Raw genomic sequence first — 17,351 nt, 5'->3', positions numbered from 1 at the left:
TATGAAAATTTGCCCTTGTATTAGCAGATTAACATGAGCAGGCAAGGCTGTCTGTCTGCAGCAACTGTGTCTGCAACAAATGCCTCAGCGAACAGCAGTCACCACAGGAAGTCAGTGTGTACAATTCATGAGTGTGTTAGACAGACAAACTATCAGACTGTCAGCATTTGGTTATTGGTTGATGTCCTGATTTGTTGAGGATGTATCATAAACACAAAATTAAGACATAACTGTTAGAATTAATGTTTGAATGAAAAACCATAGAAATTGTTAGTTCAGCCAGACCTACATTTGCTTTTACTTAATGATAATGTTAATGATCATAACATGATTGTGTGTCATTGAGAATATATCACACTGCACCTTGCACTTTCATCAAACCATTTGACTCTTGAAGACTGAATTACTGAAATTATTGCTACATCTACTTTTTTACGATAAGGAATTTGATAAGACATTCAACAAGCATTCAGTTACAACAGTTTGTGCTGAAAATCCACAGAAAACAATCCACAAATCTGCAGCAAAGTGTTTCTTTCTTCCTTTTGTCAAACAATATAGACATTCTTCACATATTTAGCTCAACCCTTCTCATTTGGAAGGTTACAACTTAAAGCTGGAGCTTACACACACACCTAAGCAGGGTCAATGGACATGGATTAACACAGCAGAAGCTTTACTCTTGAAAATAAATCATGCTTAAGTGTATGTTTGTGGTAATACCTGATAATATATTGATAATGTCAACATTGCAGCATAACATGAAACTTCTCTGGCAGTGAAGGACTGGTAAAGGGAAGTATCTGGGAGAGGGAGGGACAGAGTAGAAGGGGAATGTGACACACAAACACAACCACACACAAATGTGCATGGACACACATGCAGGGGTGTCACATATCCGTATCAAAGAAGCATTGTGAATAAAGTCTTGTGAGCTCAGAGCGGAGGAAGGGTCTCTGAGATGTTGTGTCAAAACTGAAAAGAGATGAAATTTCTTATATTGGATCAGTCTTTTTGAATCTTATGAGTCCCAGTTGCATTTTGAAGGGATTGATGGACTGTATCTGAAACAACAGATGATGGTATGAGTTATCAATAGGATCTGATATTGTCGCATTACTGTATAAATTGGTTTTCTTACTGTAAACTTGTCAAATAACATGTCTGCTCTGAGCTCTGATCTGTGGATATCATTAACTCTAAACTAAACTGTCTTTCCTTTATTCTCCTCTTGTGTCTTCACCAACCTCGCTTTTCATCCAGGAGGTCCAATCAGAATCCGGGATCCTCCCCCCGGAGGGGCGTGCTCAGGTTTTCACTTGCACCACACATTCCTGCTTTCCTTCATTTAACTTGGCTCAGTATCAATAGAGGGGTCAAATCACTGTACCTGGGTTTGAAAAAAACAAACAAAACATCTAAAGTTCATGGAACATCACTGAAGTGGTTTCAGTCCGACATATATGTAAGTGACACATCTGCTGAAATATTTACTTATTCATTTAATATCATATATCAAGTGACTCATTAACAAAGTGATTTTCAAATGTAATTCAGCGTTTCATTACATAAAAAATATTATACCTTTCTTGACACTTAGTTGACAAGACAGCGTGTTTGTCATGTGACAAGATGGTAATGATAATGTGAAGTTAAACATTATTATTGGGAGCAACTGACGGCACCAAACCTCTTTTACTTTACTCAGGTCATTTTCATATCATCTGTAATTTACAACAAAAGTTATGCAACAAACATGGAACAATAGCTCTGTGGTCTGTGTCCTGAGGGAAATTTGCAAGGTTTTGATTTATATTCTGTAACACGAGAAGCCAACCTAAACCATGTAAAAGCTGCTTTTCAGTAGTAAAATGTGTTTCTGAAATGTGAAACACCTCAATCCTTTCTTATTACTCTAATATATCACCTGGTGTGGCTCAGAACCACTGTTCATTAGTAAAAGCTAAAGAAAAACTGTGCAAAGTCAAAAATCTGGGAAGCAGATCTGGATCAGTGACTTGTAGTGGGAAAAAAACAGTGAGATCAGCGGATTAACAATGTAAATAAATTTGCCTTGGTGTGGATTTTCTCTGGGTACTTCTGCTTGTGTGAGCTTCATTGTTTTACCAGATGAGAGGGAATGCTGACAGTAGGGCACAGTGCTCCCATATAAATCTTATTGCAGCAGGTGATGATCTTAGATAAAGACAGCCGAGATAAGATGTTGTAACTTTTGAAACCAACATGTTATAAAAAAGTAAATGAGACTGTAACATGTTGATGCATTTTTGGGCTGTTTACCAGACCGAAATGGATGACGACAAGAGGAAGGAGTCGCAGAATGGCTCCACTGACCACAGCATGGACGCTCTTACCAAAGACAAGCAGATCGTTAAGGCCACTGTGCTTCAAAAAGATGTGAGTGTGTGTGTGTGTGTGTGTGTATCTGTTTGACTGTCCTTGATATGTCCGACTGTTCCTGAGAATGTGTCTCATTAGTTGTTCACACAGAAGGATCAGCCCCACCAGTAACTTTTCACAGAAATGGGGGCTGGGACACAGTACCAGGCAGTACCACTGCAACCATCTGCACACATTAGCTGTCCGGGCCCCATAAACCCCACAAGCCATGAGGTGAATTTACATATCAGGTTAGCTGAGAAGGAAAAAGGAACTCATCATGATTAAATCTGTGACACATGTATATGTGGGGGATACATTTTGATTAGAAGCATCCATTCAAAGTAAAAATGAGCAAGTACTCAGATAAACAAGAGTCTACTGCCAATTTTCCTCTATTAGAGGATTTTCATACACAACAGCACTTGCCAAGGATGTTATGTTTCTTTCTAAAACTACAAAACTACAGATCCATGTCAGGGGGCTAGGGTCAAAGATCCAGCATAACGTTTTTCAACATTTTTATTGATTTCTCAGAGAATAATTCATGGGCCTTGATGAAAACATGAAGAGGAGGATATTTGAGTGTGGAAACTGTTGGCCCTTGGTGCAGGTATATGTACTCTACTGACGAACAAAATAATTGCTGATGTCACATAGTATTGTGTCTTAAACAAAAATACTGGACAATTGTTGACCTGTTGTTAATAGATGAAAAGTCAACTAAGTCATTAGCATTAATGATCTTGAGTCCTCTGTACAGATATTCATGCCAATCCATCCAACGGTTGTTGAGACATTTGAGTATAGAACAAATTGTTGGCCACACAGTTAATGAGGCTTGAAACCAAATCAAGCATCAGTTATTGATCAACTAAATAAGAAATGGTTACACATGTATCAAGAGATGCTTGTTTTTTGCACCCTGAAACTAAACAGTGATGTTGTCGCTGTAAAATGTAATTTGTGAATTGGTTATGGCTGCTATAAAGTTTTATATGAGGCATTTAAATCACAGAATTTGTGATTTTAGACATTAAACAACAGTGCGAATGATAGAGACACCGAGAGGAGCAGTAAATTACTGACAGAGCCAGTCAAAACTGTAAAAATAACTTTTTTTCAGTCCAAACACGTATAAATAGACCTAAAATGAACACTGTAAGCTGACTCAGTAGATCTGTGCATAGCCCTGGGCTTGGTAAACCCCCCACCAAGGCTGACAGCTCGGTACTACCCAAGCCTAATTTTTGGTCAGGAAAAAGCCTGCAACTTTAATGAAAAGCAAAAAGTCAAACAAACTTAAAGCTGCAGTCAGTGATTTCTGACCTGTGGCCCATCAAGTGCTTGTGGTTGAAGTTTTTATTACACAGCAGACAACATGAAAATCCGTCTTCAACTGTCCACATGATGTGTTGACTTTGGTGGACTGGTGTGAATGTGAGTCTGACCTTCACTTGCCTTTTGACTCTGGTTTGTTGTCCACCAAATCAACACAAAGTTGATGAATATAATACTAAATCACAGCATCAATCCCAGAATGTTGTACAAGGAAATGTACGTAAATTCACTATATAAATCTTTCAATAGAGCTCAAATTTGAGCATTAAATAACATTTGTCTTCTGCTCTGTGTGTGTTTGGTCAGGTTGGTCTGGTGAGTGGCATCTGTCTGATTGTTGGGACGATGATCGGATCTGGGATCTTCATTTCTCCAAAGTCTGTTCTGCTGTACTCTGGAGCTGTGGGGCCGTGCCTCCTCATCTGGGCTGCTTGTGGCGTGTTAGCCACTGTGGGTGAGCACAAACTCCAAATAAATACATCAATGAATTACAGCATCAGATGGGAGTAAGGTTTAATACCCTACCCTCGTGCATGAGTATATGGTGAGGTACTACGTGGGATTACATTCATTTGAGTTCTTGGTTTATCTTCACTGTGGGACAGTATGTATAAAAGACCATAAAAGACACAAACAGATACGATTGATATGTAAGATATTGCTTTTATTGGATTTTAAATTACTTTATAGAATATGAAAGGTCTTTTATTCTAAAACATACTTCATTGTTTCCAGTTGCATTCATATCTGATTATAACTGATGTGAATGTATGGCCGCCTGCTCCAGAAAGAGGAATGATTCAGGTTTTTGGCTGAACTCAATGTTGATGAACCAGGAGAAAAGAAACAGAGACAAAGAGGAGTTAAGAAGAATTTGATACCAAAACTGGTTTGAAAGGTTTGACTTTTAGAACTGAATTGACTTTTCTGAGATCCACAGAGTCCAGGCACATGCAGGCGGAGAATCAAGCAAAAGTAGTGCAGGGTGAGGCAAGTTAAATGTGGTGAGTGTCACAGAAGTGAACTGGATGATTCTGAACACCAACAAAAACAAGTATTAGCAAGTGGAGCAGGGAAAAAGCAAAGGCACAACAATACTTTAATGTTGCAAGGTTGAGAAGCAGTTGAGGAGTTGTCACGTTGTCAGTCTGTGAGCTAAAGAGCAGGTCAAACTGTGCTGGGAGAATATCAAAAATGTATCTCAGATGAAGCAACATGCTCACAGTACTTGTTTTTCTTGCGAATTTGAGACCTTACAATATTACAGAGAGAAACCGAACAGTTCCCACAAAGAGAGAGCACTGTGGGACAGTGGAGAGAAAAACCCAGCGTCGTGATCTTTGTCCTTGTAAAAGAGCTGTAAGTCATACTTCTTTGACTGGAGAGCCCCAGTGGACCGAATCACTAAATGCAGAGAAGCGTGCAAGACAAAGAAAGGAGATTTGCTTTATCTGCAGCTGTAAATTCAAGAACTGTAGAACTTTTCAGTCGGTTTGTTTCGACATTTATCAACATTGTTTTTTTTAAATGATTTCCAAGGAGCAAACCTCAACTTTAGGTGGGACTCTGTGTCCTTTATTATGATGGTGACAAATGTTAAAGTTTATTGGCACCATAATCAGTTGGTTAACAAGCTTGGCAAACCGTTGACATACTAAAAGGTAATTCGTTTTTTTACCGCATTGTAATGGAATCAGGTCACCTGTCATTTTATCTTTTACTGCCATAAAACCACAGGAGAAACAATAAACATCTACTGAACAAAGTTTTCTGCCTTTAAAAAAAACAAATCACGAAATTAGGAATAGATTATTATATTTCGCATTAAGTTTTTAGTCTCATAGTCATCAATCGTGGTTGAATTGTTCTACTTGGGGTTGATGCTATTAAAATACATTTTAAATCTTAAAAGTACCTGGTTTTAGCCACAATGGTGTGAGTTGGAATATAATCCCCCCTCTGTCTGCAGGAGCACTGTGCTACGCTGAGCTTGGCACCATGATCACCAAATCAGGGGGAGATTATTCATATTTAATGGAGGGGTTTGGCCCCCTTGTCGCCTACCTTTACTCCTGGACCACCGTCATGGTGTTGAAGCCCTCTGCCTTCGCCATCATCACACTGAGCTTCGCAGAATACGCCTCCACCCCTTTCTACCCCGGCTGCACTCCTCCCCTTGTTGTTACGAAGTGTCTGTCAGCGGCAGCCATATGTAAGTCTTACCTCTGAGTTATGTTTCCAAATCAAACCAATGGTTAAAAATGACATACCAATTGAAAATAAATTAACACAAACACAAATTTAAATTTTTAATTGTAAAAAAAGAATATTTCAAATTGATGACACTAACCTGATAAAAGACGTATTGATTGTTAACCATAGGGGCAACAGTGCAATAGACATTATGAAAAACGCACATTTTAGAAAAAGAAATTCAAGTAACAGAGGTGTTATAAATAATAATTCATCTTTGAGAGATGCCACCTATTTCAGTTGTTCAGTAAGTATTTTCTTTTTCTCAGTTTTGATCGTCTCAGTCAACTGTCTGAGTGTCAAACTGGCGAGCTACGTGCAGAACTTATTCACTGCAGCTAAACTCTTCATCATTCTGGTCATAGTGGTAGCTGGCATCGTTATGTTGGCTCAAGGTGGGTTTACTTCTATCATTGTCTTTAATGTGCAGCTCAGCTTTAAATATATGATTAATTCTGTGTGTCTTTGTACATGTCTTTCCAGGAAACACTGAGACTTTGTCAAATGCGTTTGACGGTGCATCTTCGTCCTTTGGAGCATTTGGACTTGCATTTTATAATGGGCTTTGGGCTTATGATGGATGGTAACAGTCACAATTTTTTCCGTTTAGTACGATGAACAGGTTTGACCCTGCTCTTTCACACATTATGCTCTGTTTTTCATGTGGCAGTTGCACACTTTTTTTGCGTTCCACAAAGTACACAGAAACACAACAGTACATGACCCGGCCCTTCGGCTGCTGTCTTGCCTCTTGCCGTTTTGCTCAAATGTGTTCAACCCTGAGACACACTTATTGTTGTCTCCATAATAGGTCTTATTCCACATAATGCCTTCACAGAAACAGTTACCCAGGAGATGTAAATTCTCTGAGATGAGAAACCAGGCTTGTGAGCCCACACACAATCATATAGTCAGCCTCAGTGAAAGCAAAGTCCTTTTAGATATAAAGGAGACATGGCCTATGATGCTTATTCAGTTTTTCTTTCCTCTAGTGTGTTCAAGTTAAAACTTCTGCACGTTAAAAAATCTTCCCCACAAAAAATGCTCATGAAGCTCCTGAAATACTTTGTCAGTACATCCGACTGATACTTCTGCATCATCGTGATGTCATGCCCCACATTTACATAATGCACACCAAGCAGCTAGTCTGGCACACCCCAAACAAAGTCAGGGCAAGTGAGAGCAGAGGCCGACATTTCCTACACAGCGCTGGATGCGGTTGACCAATCACAACAGAGTGAGCCAGCTGGCCAATCAGAGCAGGCTGGGCTTTATCGGGAGGGGGGGCCTTAAAGAGACGGAAGCTGGAACTGAGAATGTCAGACAGAGGCTGAGAAGAGCAGCAAGGGTAATGGAGAGTTTGAGGAAAGTGATGCATTTTCAGAACTGTAAGCAAGCAATAACCCAAACTATGAACCTGTATATGAGTAGAATATGTTTCCTTCTGGCAGCAGTTCCCTCAGTTGTTCCCTCTGCATATTAAACAATACGATACATGACCATACTCAAAGTGTGTTTTTTAATCTTTACTGAGTCTGTGCTTGTACAGTAAGATATGTCAGTGTTGGTTTAGAGAGTTGTTTGTGCATTACAGAGCACCAGCAAGTGAAGCCTCTCACCACCACCTCCCTGATAAGCATGATTGCTAGAGTGTCTCAATTACTGAGCATTATGGATAATATTCTCCTCTTTGTTATTTTGATATGTCTAACTACAGGGTTTCCACAGTAACAGCTGTTTCTCCAGTACTGTGACCAGCTGGGAGTTTCTATGTGGCCTCCTGCCATCTTTCTACTGGTGCAGAGCATTGTTGCCTGACTGTGTGCAATCAGGTCACTTTGGAGGGGTGAATACTCCCCGGTCACTTTTTCTGAGGGGGCTTGAGCAGGTGACTGACTCCTGCTGGGATTCAGCGGTGGAAGCAAGTGTCAGGTTTTAACCTTTTGTACGAATAGGGCCAATTAGAGGGTAAAGCCTGTGTGAAATGTCACATTAAATATCATGTCACTGACACTGAAGATGCTGAGGAGGGATTACAGTGATTTCTTCCATAGGGTCAGCACTACAAGTAAAACTATACATGTTAAGTACACACTGCTGTGCAGAGGAGAGCGGCCCAGCCTTTAGAGATCTTGCAGATATAAGCTCATTATTAAATATCTACAGATTGGTAGATTTTTCTTATTTCATGATACTTTAGTAACCACATGTTCCCTCTATTTGTTTCCCAGGAATCAACTGAATTTTATCACAGAGGAGCTGAAAGACCCATACAGGTAAGACGAGGATTCATTGTAAAAGGCTGATGATTTTGTTTTGTAATGTTTTTATGTTTCCCTCTACAATTCAAGTCTGAACTATTTTTTATTGAAATTGAAATTTGACACTGTAATTAAGTGCACCACAGTTCATACAGGTACGCTGAACAAGGTGAGTTTTTAGATAGAGAATTTCCTGTTAATTTGTACAATACACAAGATTCCCTCTGTAATACTTGTTTTTGTTAATTCCTCTCAGAAACCTGCCCCTGGCCATTCTCATTGGAATCCCCTTGGTTTCCGTGTGCTATGTGTTGGTCAACGTTTCTTACTTCACTGTTATGACGACCACTGAACTTCTGCAGTCTCCAGCTGTTGCTGTGGTAAGAAAGGTTGCCCTGGTGTTGGGGTAGTTAGGAGCCATAGATTGCTATGGAGTTTTAAAAGAATTTTGTCAGAGTGATGTTAAATAAAATGAACTGTAGGGTGCAGTCATTTTTTCACATGTGTGTAAATGTGTGATTTAAATTAAAAAAAGTTCAGTGTGTAAGACTTGAATATAAAATAATGCTAGTGATGTTTTTTTTACTTGTGTGTTTCATCTAAATTGTACAAATCATTGTTTTCTTTACCTAGAAAGGGCCCTATATACTTAAATACTTAACATTCACATTGGGAGCAGGTCCTCTCCACGGAGGCTGGCGTGTTTTTAACAGTAGTCCAAAATAAACAAACTAAACACTTTTTTCAACAACTGAAGGCTGCCACAAGTTCTCTGTCATGTTTAGAAGTAGAGGGTGAGGTGAGGGGTATTCAGCTGCAACATGCAACTTCACCACTAGATGTCACCAAATTCTACACACTTACCCTTTAAACCATGTTGACGTGAGATGCCACAAACAAAGATTTTTTTTTCATTCACTGGTCAATCCCAAGATTTTGGGCTATTTTGCTTCTATAATATGTTCTTTAAACTAGTGGAAAGAAATCTTTTTTTACTACACTTTGACTATTTACTTCTGTCAATTTCAATAACACATCTCTCTGCACCATGATCGGGCTTTGTAATTTCCTGTGTATCCGCACATATTTTAATTAGACAGTTCATATTTAAACATAACATTTTCAAAAAAAGACAAAAACATGATTGCCCTAATACATTTTGAATTAAGTTTCATAGTGATATGTATAACCCTATTCACGGGTGTGTCACTGGTCTTAAGTGTTCTGTTTGTGACTCTTCAGACTTTTGGAGACAGAGTTCTTCACCCAATGTCCTGGATCATTCCTCTCTTTGTTGTCTTTTCCACGTTCGGCTCTGCCAATGGAAGTTGCTTCACTGCTGGCAGGTAAAAAGTAACATCATAAAGGAAATACAAATATGTTTTGTATTTGTAAAACTGTGTAGTGTGTATATTTGTGTGTATGAGACAGAAAGCACAAACAAAGTGAGAGTGTCTTTGTATATTAGAGATGGAAAAACAACACAAAAATAATATTCTTTTTTATGACCATGTTTTTATTGTTTGAATTGTATGTAACAATCCATATGAAAGTGCCATAACATAAGTGGATATACATAGTTCATCTATTCAGTCTGGCAATCCTACAAACCTTATGTGCATTGCTTTCGATTCACATTGACATGGAATAAAGCTAAATAACCCCAAAAAATGATATTAAAAAAAATAAATAAGCACATAAAATAAATGATACATACACCTTATACTCAGGATAAGAATCTCTTCTAATCTCCATCTACACTTTGATCATACATTTAAATTTGTGCCCTCTTTACCCAAACCCTTCTTCTTCTTCCTCCCCTTTCCCTTCCCTCTTAAATTATTATTACAGGTCATTCAGAAACTGGGTTCAAAACAAAAAGAATATTCAGCATCATAAAACATTCTTCAATCTTTCTTTTTCCACAGACTGGCCTATGTGTCTGGTAGAGAGGGTCACATGGTGAAAATTCTATCCTATATTAGTCTAAGGCGCTACACTCCATCACCTGCTCTCATATTCAACGTGAGTCAATATACTTTACAGTTTAATTTACACACTTTTTCATTTTTGCATGGTGTTGCGCTAAAATATCATATATTATCCTCCCTAAAGCAATCTTTTTTCTGTTTCTTTTTGGCGTATCTTCCTGTTTCATATTTTAGGGGTTTTTGGCTATTTTCTACATAATCCCAGCAGACATTAACACCCTCATCAACTACTTCAGCTTTGCTCAGTGGATGTTTTATGGTATGACGTCACTGGCTCTCATAGTGATGCGATTCACAAGGAAGGAGCTCCATAGACCAGTGAAGGTGAAGCTTGTATAATTTCATAATTTCATCCCAGTAGTTATTTATATTTTTGTATTACTGTATTTGAATGGAAAACATACAAAATGATGCATACAATTTATATTGTATCTATATTAATAGCAATTTACGTTGTTCTAACTTTATATTTATATTGTCGTTCATTTAGATAATTTAATGTCTAGACACATCTAGACAACACTGGCATTATCATCCACTAGCATTAATAGCTACAACAACAAATGAAAAATTAGCTAAAGTATACAATAAAAGAATACAGTTAAAATCAAATAATATTTAAAAATATGTTTTGGACTTTGTTTTGCTTGCATCTTAATTGGCTTCTGAATTTGGATGTGTACAAGTTCATACTTTATTCTTTTGCAGTTTTTGAACATACAGAAATATACAGTATTTCCATATTACCCTGGAGTAATCTATAATCTATAAATAATCTATATTTTCTGTATTTTACATCCCAGAGTAGAAGGACAAGTAAAAACTAAACACTTGATCCTGTGTAACTCTGTGATTACTTGAAGGTGCCGATTGTCCTGCCAGTAATAGTGGTGCTGGTGTCCTGTTACCTAGTCCTGGCCCCCATCGTTGATAAGCCAGAACTGGAATACCTCTACTGTGCCATCTTCATCTTCAGCGGATTTCTCCTCTACTACCCTTTCGTCCATGTGAAGGTCAAATGGGCTCGCAGACTCATGAGTGAGCTTACTTTGTTTTTTTACTGAAATTCTAAGTTTACAAATCGATAAATATTTATATGGGCTCATAATCATTAGAAAAACATTTAATCACAAAAAATGTTCTGAAAAGGTAGAAAACAGATGGATGAAATGCAGTGTCACGTTGCTGACCCCATGGGGAATTGACTTGAGCAGTGCTGATATGACCTTTGACCTCTACTCCCCTGCAGGGCCTATTACTATGCACCTGCAACTGCTGATGGAGGTTGTTCCTCCTGAGAAAACTGAATGAGAAACGGACACGAGTGAGAACCAGGTCAATTTCTGTTGCTTGTTGTGAAATGCTGGGTCTGGTTTTGGAAATAATGGGCTGGAGATTTGGCTTCTGGAACTGGAGCTGGGCCACAGTCAAAAATCAGAGCTGGCTCCCGCTGAATATCTGTGTGGCAAAAGTAAAAGCACATACTGTTTTCATGACCTTGTTAACCAGGTTACTTCTGTAGATATTTTCAACAACACAGCCAGACAGACCATATCCAGGTGATGTCTCTCTCCACACGAAGAAGTAGCCTCCATTTAATCTCATCGAATGCGACTGAATGTTTGGTAGAATTTTACTTTCACTGCACTTATAGCTAAGCTGTCAAGTTAAACTATTTCCTCATGTAGTCAATGACAACAGTGCCAAAGATTTAGATACGCGCAAATCAGCACTCGAGCAAAGGGAAAGGGTCAAAATGCATTAAGGAAAATACACAAATGTTGGGCAGGAGATCATAAGCAATAGCAATCATAAGATGTTTACTCCATGATGTTTGTATATTATTTAATGATGCTCTCTCTCCTTTCACACTGGAATATATTGGAACAGTACTGCATTGTGTAACCTGGTGTTTAATAAAGGTATTAATCTTTGTGAGCATGAAGTGGACCCAACAAATAAAGAATTTGTGATTCTACAAAATATTGTAGACTGCTGATTTATCATAATTGTAAATAATGTCTCACGTGTTACTCATAAGAACACAGCCAATTGGATGTGTTGGTTACAAGGTTTTTTTTTAGGTGCATGAGCTCAGCATGGCCACTGAAAATCTCTTTCAAAAACACAGGAATGAAAATTGGGGTAACACTTTAAACAGGGACAATAAAGGTACACAGCCAGTGAATGAAATTTTGGTTCAGCACTCTCAGAGATTTGATTTGGTCTTTGTTGCCCTCTAGTGGCACTTAACGCTATATACCAGAGTCAATCAATGATTTCCCATGTGCAATCCCTGCTGTAAAAGATTTTCTCCAGTAGTGCCAGTAAATTTGCATTGGCTTCGCTGAGCAAGAGGATTTTCAGAAAAACAAATTACGCCTGGAACTGTCTGTAGAAGCAGCATGTGTGGTTGTGCCGTCCGTCGTGCTTGGCTCTGGGGTAAAGAAAGCAGTCGTCTTGCGCAATCTAACAAACAGGCCCCACATTAAGGCTGAATAAATGTTGACAAAATACAGAACTCTCCTGGAATTCATCAGCTCAAAGTTAGATTTATGATTCATCGCTTTTACACAAATACCCAGGGTTTATCCTCTCCCCCTAAATGTGGGACTCATTTTGAAATTTTGCAGTTACATCCTGTTTCATCATTATTTAATGGGCATTGAGTCTCAGGATGAAAGAAAAAAAACATTTATCATCTTAAGAAATTTAAGTTTAAAAAAATGTCTCTATAAGGTGTTGCTGCGTCTGAGATGATGCAAGACAATTCTCCATTGAACGGCAGTGGAGTTTGAGGTTTGATAGTATTACAGAATGAGTCAACTTGTTTGTAGTAGGTGGGGCATGTTTCATTCTAAAGGGTGAATATATATCTCTGTTCAGTACAATGAATATCAGCTTGCTAAATATCACGTTTAATCCTATCAAACAAAAAAGCACATGCTTCTTCCTTGACATTTTCTATTTTTATTGATTATTGGTGAAATAATAAGTCAAAACATTTAAATACCAATACAACAATGCACAAATATCCAATACATTAATTAAGTCCTGCATTTATAATCCTGAGTGAAAGAATAGAAGTGACATCAGGAAAATGCGCTCAAAGTTTCAAAAGTGAAAGCACTGCTTCTGCAGTATTATGTGTCCTACAGCTGAAATATGATCATTTTGGAATAGTTAGTTAACACAAATGCAATGTCTAAGTTAGTTGATGTGGAGCTAGTTTATCTACCTTATACAAAGTTGATTATTTTAATGTAGTAAAATGGTTCCCAAGCTGGAGGTTGTAACCATCCCAAGGGCCACTTGATAAATTCGGTCATCAGTCATGTGATGATTGATTGGAAAATAGAGGAAAACATAAAATCTTTCTCACTTTACTTATTAAGTTATTTGTTTTTTGTGAGATTTTTGGTATTTGGTCTCTTCTAACCATCTGAGAAGTTTAGAGGGGAACTTCTCAGATGTAACGTCAACAATGAGTTGTATTTCATAATTTTCAAAGCAACTTGATTCATCTGTGAAATATAAATATTTAGTGGGTTCAAATGCATAATATTCCTCTCTCAGCTGTGAGGTAATAGCTCATATATAACTATAAATAATAACTCATTCCTGACTTGTAAAATTTCACATGGCTATACATATAACTTTGTCTCTAAACTTTCCTAAGAGTAGAGGAACTGGTCATGTAAGCTGTAAGTGCACATGCTTCATCTGATAATTATTGCACGTCTTAATCAAACTTTGCAATAAAGAGCAGTGGTAGATTGATTTAATGTTCCCATGACAGTGAATGTGCACTCTAGCATACACACATTCTGTATATATGCTAGTAGCCTTTCTTACAAGGACATACACACACACACACACACACACACACACACACACACACACACACACACACACACACACACACACACACACACACACACACACACACACACACACACAGTACACTGAAATATCATCTCATTAATGGATAGCTCTGATGAGAACTCATCTGCATATCATTTCAATCACATTACTGTGCTTTTCCAATCAGTTACTGAATTAGCATTTGGTTTAGAACCTTGCAATCATTCAGCGACCTTTCCAAAAACTGTATTATAATGTGTTGCTAATGAACATATGCTACAAGTGAAGTCTGTGTTTCATCTGATTGGTTTTAGATGATCAAAAATAGTATTTCAAGACTCCAGGGGGAGAAACGTATTTGGTCTCAGTGTGAATTCGGTTCACTATGAATTGTTCCTGAATTAAAGTTTAACATAATATTTGTGCCAATTCTATTTTATATTAGACTTAATGGGAAGAAGTACCTTCAAGAAGTGTATTTTCAAAGTGGTTGTTGAAAAGCCACTCAAAGTCAGAGGTAAAAATAATATTTTCCAAATACAGGTGGGAGGAGTAGTATCACTTTAACATCCAGCAGAGGAGTCTGTTTTGTCAACATGACCTGTTTTCCTCCATTGGAGGGCACACTTGAATAAGCAGTGGCGGTGAAGTGAGCCACAGCCGTTTCACATGCACTGTGTCTGTGATCCCTTTACAGTAGAGGATCCACATCCAGATCCCTCACACAGATTTAGGGCTCACTCCCACCTGGCACTGCTCCCAGGAATGTCCTGGCATTGGCTATAGTGTGCAGAACATTAGAAAAAAAAAAAGCTTTTCATTTGAATTATAATGATTTTATTGTTTTTTGACTGCTCTCTCTCAAATGTCTTATTAATAATGTTTGACGGCCTTTTGTTTGCCGACATGAATGAGTTTGTTTTAAATATTCCTGACATGAATGCTGCGTCTTGCAAATTAGGAGCCAGCATCAGTGCAGTAATGATTGGGGGGTGGAGCTACGGTAGCAAGATCTTATCGATACATGCTCTCAACCAATCGTGTTTTAGTCTCAGCTGTCAATCATTACGTGTGTCACCACATATTATAGTATCGAATAATTATTCAAAACCAAACTTATTAGAAACATGAGCCCTTGCACATGCATCAGTGTGATAAGAACTAAATGAAATAAATCATGAATGAGACCCAATTTTTTAAGATCATTTCTACCTCTTAGCTTATCCATGCCCCACCCACTTACATAGAGGATGCAGGTTTTACAAATTATACTGCAGCCAGCCACCAGGCGGCAATCCAGATGATTTGGCTTCACTTTTGACAGACAGACACCATCTTTAAGAAAAATTTACTGGACGTGTACTTTGACTTGTCCCATTCTCTAACATGGAGGAGATGGGGTTTATGACTTATACTGCAGCCAGTCATCCGGTTGCGATCAACATTATTTGGAGCTCACATGCCGTCCATCTTTTAGTCTATGGTTCTTCTTCTTCACAGTACGGGAACTTAGACAACAATGAAAACTTGGTGAACTACTAGTAGAAAGTGTTTTCTAATTTGCTTTAGCTTTACTTCTACTTTAGGATACATCAATTATGACATATTGTACTTTGAAATACAGTAAATGCTGGTAAAATATGACATTTAATTTGAAATACCTTTTCTACGATTGTACACTCAAAGATTCTCTTAAATCTCAACCCTCTGGTATCTTGAGCTACCGTATCTCTCACACACACACAAGACAAACCTGCTCTCCAATCTTCGGTGTGCATTTTGCTTAGTTTGCCAGGTGTGGAGGAGCTGAGCCCAGGCCGGTGGATACTGCTGCTGATGAAGTGTTAAAGACATGAGGTGACCTCTGTTTTTGCTGCCAAGCTTAAGGGGATTTTCCAATTAGAATGACTCTTACAGTGACTCATCACTTAACTGGGGAGACACTTCAGTACCCTGAATTTCTTGGTGACTTTTTTTGTTTTGTTTTTTCTGCCGTCCTTTCTCTTTCTTCTTTTGGATGTATGCTCATCTCTCTTTCTGTTTTATCCATCTCTTCCCTGTCCTCCCCTTGTAAACCTGTTCTCTGCCTATCTCACTTTCAGTTTCAAAGATCTTTATAGTCATAATACTCAGACACGAAACACTACTCCTTCAAGCTGGAGTAGAACCAGCAACCTAAAGATGTCAGGATACCTATTATAGTCCTATGCTCTGCCAACTGAGCAATCGAAGGGATCTCTCACTCATATGCTCCCTCTCCTTTGATTCTCTTACAGACTCTTACTTGGTCTTTGTCCTGCCAGGATTTCCTTTGTATTTCGTTTGATCTCTATCCTTCTCCCCTCGCTTGCCCTGTTATAGGCTCCTCACTAACTTTAATTGAGCAGCTTAAAGATCAGTGGCACTCACATGTGAAACCAGTCCATCTTACTTTATATACACTGTGTGTGTGAGTGTGTGTGTGAGAGAGTGTGTTAAGTTGTGGTATTTGTGTGTTTCTGCTCCTATATATACCTAATTTGCATGCACACATATGCACAGCTCTGCTTGTGTGTGAAAATGTCAGAGATCAAGAGTGGAATTCAGCATATAAAAAAGTGCAGCTTGCTAATTGTGTTGCTGTGCATGCTCTGCTCTTGCACCCGCTGTAGTTTCTGGCTGTTTAAAGGCTCTTTGATCAGCAGATAGTGAGATGGTAGGGAGGCTGGTTTCGCTGGCTGGACTGCTGATGTGTGTCTGTGCATATGAAAAATCAGAAATTATGATGTAGAGACAGAGAAAGAGGTAGGTAAATAAAAAAACTTTGCAAGGGAATGTTTCGTTTGGGAGGGGGGCATTTTGCCCCAAATGAAGCAGTGCAAATTGCTTTCACCGGCTGCCTGGCAGGGTCCTTTCTGATGTTTATCCTGCCTGTGTGTACTTCTGAACATTGCCTACAGCCACTGCTGCTTCACTCAGATATGATCTCTCAGCTTCTTGTCAAATATGATTTTCCTCACCTGTCATTGAGGATTTGTGAAGCAGAAAAGGCCACTGATAAAAAAAAAAGCATTTGGACTTAGCATCATCTCATTGGATTCAATAAACACAGAAAATAGGATACATAAACTGCATTGTCAAGTATTTTGCAATATAGCAATAGGAAGAATGAGATGAGAGGCAGGAATTTTATATTTTGTAGTGACAATATATATATCCCTATATCCCTTGTCAAAAGTAAATATTACTATTAGATGTTTTG

The 17,351-nt window shown here is 38.4% G+C and overlaps 1 protein-coding gene across 1 annotated transcript; it reads left to right on the top strand.

The window, feature by feature from the left end:
• The first annotated feature begins 1,332 nt into the window (after positions 1-1,332).
• On the top strand, positions 1,333-12,229 carry slc7a9 (solute carrier family 7 member 9). Its single transcript, XM_069521850.1, has 13 exons — positions 1,333-1,465; positions 2,305-2,418; positions 4,048-4,195; positions 5,711-5,953; positions 6,264-6,389; positions 6,478-6,577; positions 8,226-8,270; positions 8,512-8,635; positions 9,498-9,601; positions 10,184-10,280; positions 10,421-10,570; positions 11,110-11,284; positions 11,496-12,229. The coding sequence occupies exons 2-13, from the start codon at positions 2,311-2,313 to the stop codon at positions 11,555-11,557; spliced, it is 1,482 nt and encodes a 493-aa protein (XP_069377951.1). The 5' UTR covers positions 1,333-1,465; positions 2,305-2,310; the 3' UTR covers positions 11,558-12,229.
• Positions 12,230-17,351: the final 5,122 nt, after the last annotated feature.

This window comes from Paralichthys olivaceus, chromosome 1, assembly GCF_024713975.1.
Source record: "Paralichthys olivaceus isolate ysfri-2021 chromosome 1, ASM2471397v2, whole genome shotgun sequence".
In the NCBI taxonomy this organism is placed as follows: Eukaryota; Metazoa; Chordata; class Actinopteri; order Pleuronectiformes; family Paralichthyidae; genus Paralichthys; species Paralichthys olivaceus.
Note: the sequence above shows the minus strand (reverse complement) of the source record. Positions and strands in the feature narration are given on the sequence as shown.